The sequence below is a fragment of the Penaeus monodon genome, chromosome 38, assembly GCF_015228065.2.
Source record: "Penaeus monodon isolate SGIC_2016 chromosome 38, NSTDA_Pmon_1, whole genome shotgun sequence".
In the NCBI taxonomy this organism is placed as follows: domain Eukaryota; kingdom Metazoa; phylum Arthropoda; class Malacostraca; order Decapoda; family Penaeidae; genus Penaeus; species Penaeus monodon.
In genome coordinates, this window is record NC_051423.1 from 28,891,152 (window position 1) to 28,901,151 (window position 10,000).

General features: G+C 34.7%; 1 protein-coding gene across 1 annotated transcript in view; it reads left to right on the plus strand.

The window, feature by feature from the left end:
• LOC119597165 (guanylate cyclase 32E-like) overlaps window positions 1-10,000 on the plus strand; it is a 63,943-nt gene that overhangs the window by 13,147 nt on the left and 40,796 nt on the right. The window contains exons 7-8 of the mRNA XM_037946694.1: window positions 2,308-2,460; window positions 3,725-3,901. Coding sequence (XP_037802622.1) covers window positions 2,308-2,460; window positions 3,725-3,901 — 330 coding nt within the window. The remainder of the gene's footprint in view (window positions 1-2,307; window positions 2,461-3,724; window positions 3,902-10,000) is intronic.

The window sequence follows — 10,000 nt, forward strand, 5'->3', positions numbered from 1 at the left end:
GAAATTCGGTAAGGATCTCTTGAAACGGGATAATAGCGCAGCCGAGTGCACTGCAAACGAAGAGCGACTGCAAGTGAAGAGTCAATAGAAGCTGACATAAGATACTTTATTTTTTATCGACTCTTGGACACAGATTTCCATTACTCTTTTCTCCCTCTTCCTTCGTTTGGCTTGTGTGATTTCTCTCTTCTTTTCGCTTTTGACTACGGATGAAAAAAAAGAAAAAAGAAAAAACCTTAAAACGAAATAAAACACATTTGTATGCCATTTTTGCGGAAATAGTATGATGCCTACTCTCTATAAAGGCAATTTAATAATTATTACTAAATGCCAGTCTACTTTGTCATTAGAAAAATAGTAATGGAAGATTGTGCTAGCAGCTGTTATTTTATTTAATCTTCTCTTAGAAAAATATCACCAAAAAAAAATTGCATAAGAATTAAGTATAATATGGCTTGAACTTTTGTTGGGTTATTTTTACCTTTACAGTGATCTACGAAGATTTTTCAAGAGGGGAGCGTTATGTTTAGAATTTATATTAAGGGAAGAGAGAGAAAGGGAAGAAAGAGAGAGAGAGAGAGAAGGGAAGGGGAAGGATGGAAGGGAGGGAGGAAGGGAAGAGAGAGAGAGAGAGAGAGGAAGGGGAAGGATGGGAGGGAAGAGAGAGAGAGAGAGAGAGAGAGAGAGAGAGAGGAAGGAAGGAAGGAAGGGAAGAGAGAGAGAGAGAGATTTTACAAGAAGGGAGTTTAGCTTAGAGTGTTTCAGGGAAACAGAGAAAGAAAGAATTATCTATCAATCTACCTCCTCGGAAAGCTCATACCTGCAACGTCTGTTTATAAAGAGACGCAGCAAGAGGGACCACCAAGCTCTCTCCAGCTGAGCTCCCCAGCCAGCTCTTATGCACTGAGGCAACCGTTAGTGTGCCCAAAGAGGAAATTTCCTAGTGCATTTTACATACTATGACTGAGGACATGCTTTCATGGCGATAACCTTTCCTTTATTAAATTTGTTAATAGACAAATAGAATGTCTAAAACAAAAATGTATATTTTTATGATATACATACACAGACATATTTATGTTTATATTCACATGCATACGTACATACAACGTCCACACTTATATTAACGAACATATAAATGCATACAAGATTGCATGTATATTGGTGAAATAAGTGACGTTACTATGCACCCCGCTCACGCCCAGCGGAAGGAACACGGCCCGCTGTTAAAAGGCGGTGCGTGTGTTCTTTCTGAAATATTTCGACAAATTTCGAGTTTTGGTTTGCGTTTGCTGCCCTTGCCACTATTTGTGTGACATACGTACACACAAATACGTAGGTTGCACGCACACACGTCGTGTACACAATGCAAGGAGAAATTCGGTAGAACACACATATATACATGTATGTTTATACAAAAATACAAATTCAAACACATTGAATCTCTCTCTCTCTCTCTCTCTCTCTCTCTCTCTCTCTCTCTCTCTCTCTCTCTCTCTCTCTCTCTCTCTCTCTCTCTCTCTCTCTCTCTCTCTCGTTCTCTCTCTCTCTCTCTCTCTTTCTCTCTCTATCTATCTTTCTCACGAACACACTCACAAATACACACAAGCACCAACACAAATAATGAAAATTCGAATATAATAATAACGATAAAAACGAAAAACATTCGACACAGATAGAACTCAGTGCCCAGAGAACTGCAATCTGCCTGAGAGCTGAAGTGCTTTGATTGAAAGGACTTTGCAGTGTTTGCAACCGGAAACATTCTCATGCTTACTCTACAAAGCAAACGTCTAAGTATCTGTGTATATAGAATGGCCATGAGTGAAAATGAATAGTTTCACAATACAAGAGATGTATTTGACCGGTTTCGAATATATCTACGTCAGAAATACATGGGCTATATTCGAAACAGATTAATCGCATATCTTGTCTTGTGAAGATATTCTCATTTATACCCTTTCTATAATTGCCGTTATGAATACGGTTTATTTGTGTATACGTTTATTGTTTATCTATTTGATTTCTATATCTGTATAAAATTTACATTTGCATATTATCATATAATAAATGACGTTAATTCCGAAATATGTCTAGGTTTCCCACGTGTGTGTGAATGTATGTATGTGTCCCAGCGTGTACGTAAGTGTTTACCAGTATGTGCGTGTGGAATGAGGAGAATTATGCCTTTATGTATACCCGTGTATGTATACATGTACGCGTGTGTACGTCCTTACAACCTTAGCTCTCCGTGTACGTGTCCGTGTACGTATCAGAAACAACTAACGTCAACAGTTCCTCCTTCAGAACGTGCTGTGGGGGGGAGTGGACGGCCCCCTGGAGGTACCCCGGGTGTCCTACTGCAAGATGGGTGTGTACAAGAATAATATCGTCGCCGTAAAGCCAGTGAAGAAGCGGAGTGTCGATCTTACGAGGAGCATCCGGAAGGAACTGCAACAGGTAGGACTGCGTGCGTTGACTTTGATCTTAATCTTAATGGTTGGATTTGGTTCCTAGTTGGTGGAGTATCGGCAGGGGTGTATACGGAATGTTTCATATGGCGAGAGTGAGCGTGGATGGAAGGGGGTGAATAGGCAGGATTTTGCCTCCAAATGGCAACACAAACACATACACACACACGTGCACACACACACACACACACACACACACACACACACACACACACACACACACACACACACACACACACACACATATATATATATATATATATATATATATATATATATATATATATATATATATATATATACATATATATATATGTGTGTGTGTGTGTGTGTGTGTGTATACACACACACATATGCATAATGTATATATACATATATCTACATGTACATAATGTGTATATATATATAAATATATATATATATATATATATATATGTATATAATATATATATATATATATATATATATATATATATATATATATATATATATATATATATATATATATACATATGCACACACACACATATTTGGTCTATTGAATATTTACACAAACTACATTTTTTTTTCAATCTTCTACTTTAAAAAGTTTAATCCTGTATCCCTATTAACTGTAAAAAGTTAATTCGTTTAGTATGAAAACATTCCTAACAAAAAGGCAGGATTTTACACAAGAGGATTTCAAAGGGGAAAAACATAGCTTTGCTTTGATCGGCTCTTTGATATACTCCCTTTGTTTGAATACACAGTACCTGTAAAGTTTATTAATAATGATGTTGGATGTGGGAGAGCGTTTTCAAATGTGTATTTGTGAGTGTATGTGTGACGAAGAGATTATGTATTTGTTTGTGAATTGAGGTTTGTCTGGATGTGAATTTGCATGTCTATATCTGCGAATATGATCTTGATATCTCTTTTTTGTTTCTATACCTCCCCTCTTTCTCTTTCTCTGTCTCTATCTCGCTTGTTGCATACCTATCTGTCTATCTCTTTTTTTTTCTCTCTCTAACTATCTCTTTCTCTCTCTAACTATCACTTTCTCTCTCTCTCTCTCTCTCTCTCTCTCTCTCTCTCTCTCTCTCTCTCTCTCTCTCTCTCTCTCTCTCATTATCTATTTCTCACTCTCTCAAACTCCCTGTCTCCCTCTCTCTTTCTATTTATCTCCCTATATATATCCATTTCTCTCCCTCCTTCTTTCTGCACCTCTCCGCTAATGCCTCTCTCTCTCACCCTCTCTCCCTCTCGCCCTCCAGATGCGTGAAGTCCGTCACGAAAACCTCCTTCCTTTTATCGGTGCCTCGGTGGACACAGGCGCCGTCTGCGTCCTCACCGCCTACTGCACCAGAGGATCTCTCGAGGACGTCCTTGCCAATGATGACTTCCTTCTGGATAATATGTTTGTGGCTTCCCTGGTCGCTGATCTTATCAAGGTAATGTTACGTCGGTTTTGTGTAGTCTGTCCTCGGAGTTCTGTCCCGTTTTCTTTGCGTGTGTTCGTTTTTTGTGTGAGTCTCGTTTTCTATGTGGATGTATGTGAGTGAATATTGGGTTTTGTCTGTCTCTCAGTCTCTCTCTCTCTCTCTCTCTTTTTTTTTTTTATAATCTTGCTCTTTCTTTCTCTCTCTCTTTCACTTTTATTTCTTGCTCCCCCCTCCCCCCTCTCTCTCTCTTTCCCTCCCTCCCTATCACCCTCTCTCTCCCTCCCTCCTTATCTCCCTCCCTCCCTCCCTATCACCCTCTCTCTCCCTCCCTCCCTATCTCCTTCTCTCTCATCTCCTTCCCATTTCCCTCAGCATCTCCATCTCCTTCCCTCCCCTCTTCCCTTAATTCCCCCTCCATTCATCACTAACTTGATCTGCGCATTTGATACCGAATATGATTTCCTTCGCGTTTCTATCTGTCCGCATATCTGTCTGTTTATTCATTCATTTGTCTATTTCCTTGTTTATCTGTTTATTTATTTATTTATACATTGCCATCTATTCGCGTTTCTGCTTCTTTGTTTGTCTGTTATTGCTATTCTTAAAGCTTTTTCGAAATCTTTGGCTTTCGGTTTGTCCTTGTTTGAAATTCCCTTTTGGAAGTAGTTTTTTTTTATTATCTATTCCATCTCCATTTTTATTAATTTCACTTTCTTATCTGCCACCATTATCTATCTGTCTGGCAGATTTTATCTATCTGTTGCCAATCTCTGTTCAGCACGACCTATTTATCTATCACTTTTATGTGTTTCATCACGACCTGTCTATCTATCAGACAGATCTATTTATCACTGTTGTCTATCTATCACATTTATGCTATCTATCATCATTAACTTATCTATCTATCTGTCGTTATCTACCTGTCTCATCTCTTACCGTTATCTGTCTATTTCATCCTACCAACCTATCTTTATTAAGTAGTATCATTGTCTATCACTTTCCCTCCGTTTTTATCATTTTCTTCTCTTTATTGATGTCTGTGCTGTGTTCGTCTTTTATTTCACTTTCTCCTTTGTATCATGTTCGCAATTTGCAGTGAGTGTCTTGTGATATTTTCCTTGAGCATTGGATTACAGTCTCTCTCTCTCTCTCTCTCTCTCTCTCTCTCTCTCTCTCTCTCTCTCTCTCTCTCTCTCTCTCTCTCTCTCTCTCTTTCTCTCTCTCGTTAATCCTTCCATCATTAAATTCCTCTTCTTTATGTCCAAGTGTACCTTTCAGAAATTGTGTCAACTTATTTTCATTATTGTTTATAATCCTTCCTTCTTCTCTCTCAGTATTTCTGACATTGTGCTCCACTTTATGTTTATTTTTCTTGTTATTCTTCTCTCTCCCTTCTTTCACTTTCTCTTGCTTTTCCTGCATTCTTCTTCTTTTTTCTTTCTTTTCTTCCATTTTTTTCCTCTCCTTCGTTATCTCTCCTTTTCCCTTATTTCCCTCCTGTTCTCTCGTTCCCCTATTTCTTTTTCCTCTCTCATCTTTCCCCTTTCATTATTTCTCTTCTTCTTTCTCTCCACTGTTTCTCTTTTATTTGTTCTTTTTTTCTTTTTTTCTTTTTTATTCTTCCTCTCTCTCTCTCTGGTTCTTTTTTCTTTTTCCTCTAATTCCCTTTCTTTCTCTCTCTCTGGTTTCTCTTTTCTTTTTTTTCTTCCTCTAATTCCCATTTCTTTCTCTTTCTCTCGTTTCTCTCTTCTTTGTCCTTCCTCATCTTTCTTCATCGCTCTCCTTTCTCCTTCGTTTGTCCTTCCATAACATTTCCACCATTCTCCCTTTCCTCCCCCTTCCTCTTCTTCCCTCTCTCTCTCCTCCTTCCTTCTCCTCCTCCTCCTCTCTCTTCCCTTCCTCTGTGTCTCTTTCATTAAGCGCTTTGTCAATTCCTTGTCTTTGATTCGAATATTGTTTATTGAATAAAGTCGATGGCGACAATAATAAAATATATTCATGTTAATAGATGTAGAAAAGGTATGAATGAGAATGAATATCTTCGCAATACAAGAAATGTACTTAACCGGTTTTGAATATATCTAAATATATGTATTTCTGCCGAAGATATAATCGAAAGCGGTTAAATACATTTCTTGTATAGTGAAGATATTCATTTTCATTCTTTTTTTTTGATGATAATGACAGTAATAATGATAGCAAAGATAATGAGGGTGACAATAATGATGATGATAATGATAGCAAAGATAATAATGGTGATAATGATTATAGCAAAGATAATTATGATGACAATGATGATAAAAAGATGATGAGGATGATAATAATAATAGCAATGATGATGATGATAGTGATTATCATTGTCATTATTCTTTTTAGTCTTTTTCCATTCATTATTGTTGTTTCCATCATTATGATTATTAACGTAGTTACCTGAAGTTCTAAAAAGAAGCAAAAATAGATTGTTATGATGATAATAATAATGATAATAATAATAATCTTCATGATAATGATGATAATAATAACATAATATGATGATGATGATGATGATGATGATGATGATGATGATGATGATGATGATGATGATGATAATGATAATAATAATAATGATAATAATAATAATAATAATAATAATAATAGTAATAATAATAATGATAATAACAATAATAATAATAATAATAATAATAATAATAATAATAATATAATGATAATAATAATAATAATAATAATAATGATAATATTAATAATAAACAATAATAATAATAATAATAATAATAATAATAATTATTATTATTATTATTATTATTATTATTATTATTATTGTTAGTATTATTATAGTAATATTAGTAACAACAACAACAATAATAATAAGACTAATAATAATGATAATAACAATAATAATAATAATAATAATGATAATAATAATAATCATAATAGAGATAACAATAACCATGATGATAATAATAATGATGATAATAATTGCTATCATTATTATCATTATCCTTATTATCACCATGATCATTATTATCATCATTATTATTATTACTATTATCATTATTATCATCATTAGTATTATTACTATTACCATTATCATCATCATTCTATACTATCAACACTATAATTATGATTATCACTGTCATTATCATTATCTATAGTCTTAATAATAATTTCATGGTTGCTGCTTTTGCTGTTAATAGCCTCAATATCATTATTATATTTTTTTTCTTCATTATTTCTACCTAGTTCCTTTCTCTCACCTGTTTTTACGACTTCACTTTCCTTTAAACTCTACACTTTCCACTTTGTAACGTGTCTGTTTCTTATTTTTATTTAATTTTTCTCTCCTCCTCATCCCCTGTTATTCCTTCTTACCTTTTACAGAGACAATCGGATTTTTCTCTATTACGTTTTTCATTTTTAGTTTGGGTCCGCGGTCTCTGTGTTATTGTTTTTAGCTTTGTTATGTATATAATTCTTCGATATGATTTTTTTTTACTTTTTTTCTTTTTTTTGTTTTTTTTTAAATTTATTGTAGAGTTATCTTTCGTTCTTTGATTATCGTTCGTTATCTTCTCTACGTTCGTGTCTCTATCTCTATTCCTCTTGTTTTCCGTTTTGCTCTGATTCCTGCTTTTCATAAACGAAACTCGATAATCGCCTGTTATCTGTTATATCTCTTTTATCTTCGAATCTCCTCTTCTCTCTCTCCATTTATCTGTCTGTCTGTCTGTCTGTCTCTCTCTCTCTCTCTCTATCTCTCTCTCTCCCTCTCTCTCTCTCTCTCTCTCTGTTTCTCTTCCTCTTCTTGTATTTCGTTTTCGTCTATCGTTCCAAATCTAAATTTTCTTTTCTTAAGCTTTGTTTTATTTTTACTTTCTCTCTCTCTCTCTCTCATACGTTTGATATGTTATGTATCTTTGCTTGATATATATATATATATATATTTAATCGTTTTCTCTTCCTTTTCCCTTCCCCTTCCTATGTTAATCATAGTCTTTCATTCCTTCGCCCAATATTTTATCCCTTTTTTAATCTTTCTTACTTCGTCTTTTTCTTCTTTATTTCACTTCGTGTTTCACTCCTTTATTTGTTTTATTTGATTCCTTTCTTTTCTCTTTTTCGTATATTATTTTATTTACCTTTTGCCTTCTTTCTTGTATTATGTAATTTTTCGTATATCATTTATTTTTTCCCTTTTCCTCTTTCGTATTTTGTTTGATTTCCCTTTTTTCCCCTTTCTTGTATTATTTCATTTTTTTTCATTTTCCCTCTTTCGTATATTATTTGATTTCTCCTTTTACCTCTTCTCATCCCATCTTGTTTTCCCTTCCTCTTCTTATAGGCTCGTACCCCACTCCTTCGTTTAGCGCTAATCCTATCTGATATTTTCTTTCTCCTTTTATTAGCAAAGACAAAAAAAAAAGAAAGTCGATAAGATGTAATCATGATTTTTTTTTTTTTTTTTTTTTTTTTTTTTTTTTTTTTTTTTTTTTTATCATTAACAGCTGACGTGAAAACAAAATTTAAAGCTAATATTGATAACGAAACCAGGAGCTTTTGTTAAGGTCAGTGGATCTAAGCTGCATTTTTTTTCTTTTTCTTTTTTTATTGTTTCGTAATCTTATTTGGTTCACTAACGAAACATTATCCTCGATATAGATTTTTTTTATTATTTTCTCTCTTAGCGCTTTAATGATTCCAAAAGTAACATTTTGAGTCAGTTATAGACCGGGTGTAGCGCGAGTAGAGTTAATTGCTTTATTAATCTAATCCTTAAGATAGGTAAATATATAAATAAATCTTCATTTCATTTCTTAATATGACGCCTTCAGCTGCCTTTTTTTACGGTTGAGACTCCCTTTTATGTCTGTCTGCGTGTCTGTCTGTCTGTGTCTGTCTATCTTTGAGTGTGTCTACATGTGTGTGAGTGTTTATGCGTATGTGTGTGTGTATCTCTCTCTCTCTCTCTCTCTCTCTCTCTCTCTTTCTCTCTCTCTCTCTCTCTCTCTCTCTCTCTCTCTCTCTCTCTCTCTCTCTCTCTCTCTCTCTCTCTCTCTCTCTCTCTCTCTCTGATTTTCCCAACCTTCTCCTTCTCTCCCTTTAACTTTAATCATCAACATTCATTAACCACAAATTCCTTGCGCCAAGAAAATACACAGAAAGAAAAGAGAGAGAAGCGGAGGAGAAGAGAGAGGAAGAGAGAGAGAGAGAGAGAGAGAGAGAGAGAGAGAGAGAGAGAGAGAGAGAAAGAGACAGAGAAAGAAAGAAATAGAGACAGAGAAAGAAAGAGACAAACAGAAAGAAAGAGATTAGAAAGAGGCCAACGAAACAATCCCAGAACGAACACGAAAAGAGGACAGTCCTCCCTCTTTCACGGGAACGAGCGAACGAGCGAACGGGCGAACGAGCGAACGAGCGAACGAGCGAACGGGCGAACGGGCGAACGAGTGAACGAGGTCTTTCGAGGTCTTTCGAGCGCGTAAAGACCCTTTCTCGAAGCCCCGAGCGCTGCACCCGCCACGTTTCGAGTCCAATGGAATCCATTTCAGTTGCTAATACCTTAACGGAAACTATCCTCTGCGTCCGGAGTGTCGCTTGAGTCGAATCGAAAAAATACGGATTTCTTATTTTCAATTGACCATCTTTAAGGAAATCTATAAAAAATATATCATATATGTCATTATATATCGTTATGATAATCAACGATATATAATGATACCAGTATTAGCAGTCAAACAAACAAGTAAATTAATAAGGAATAAACAAATAAACAACAGAAATAAATAATAAATAAATAAGAGATTAATAAATAAGGAATAAAAATAAATGACAAATAAATAAACATTGAATAAACAAATAATTAAGGAATAAACAAATAAATAACAGATTAATAAATAAAGAATAAACAAATATATAAAAAAATCATAGATAAAGGAAAAAAATAGAAACATAAACAACAAAATGAATAAAACACCGAAATAAAACCCACAGCTAAAAAAAAAAAAAAAAAAAAAAAAAAATCCTCCTTTTTCTCTCCCTCAGGATCCCGTACCCCCGGTAATCGAGTTTAAAAAAAAAGGGCTTCCGTAATGAGGTTTCCCCTTCTCCCTC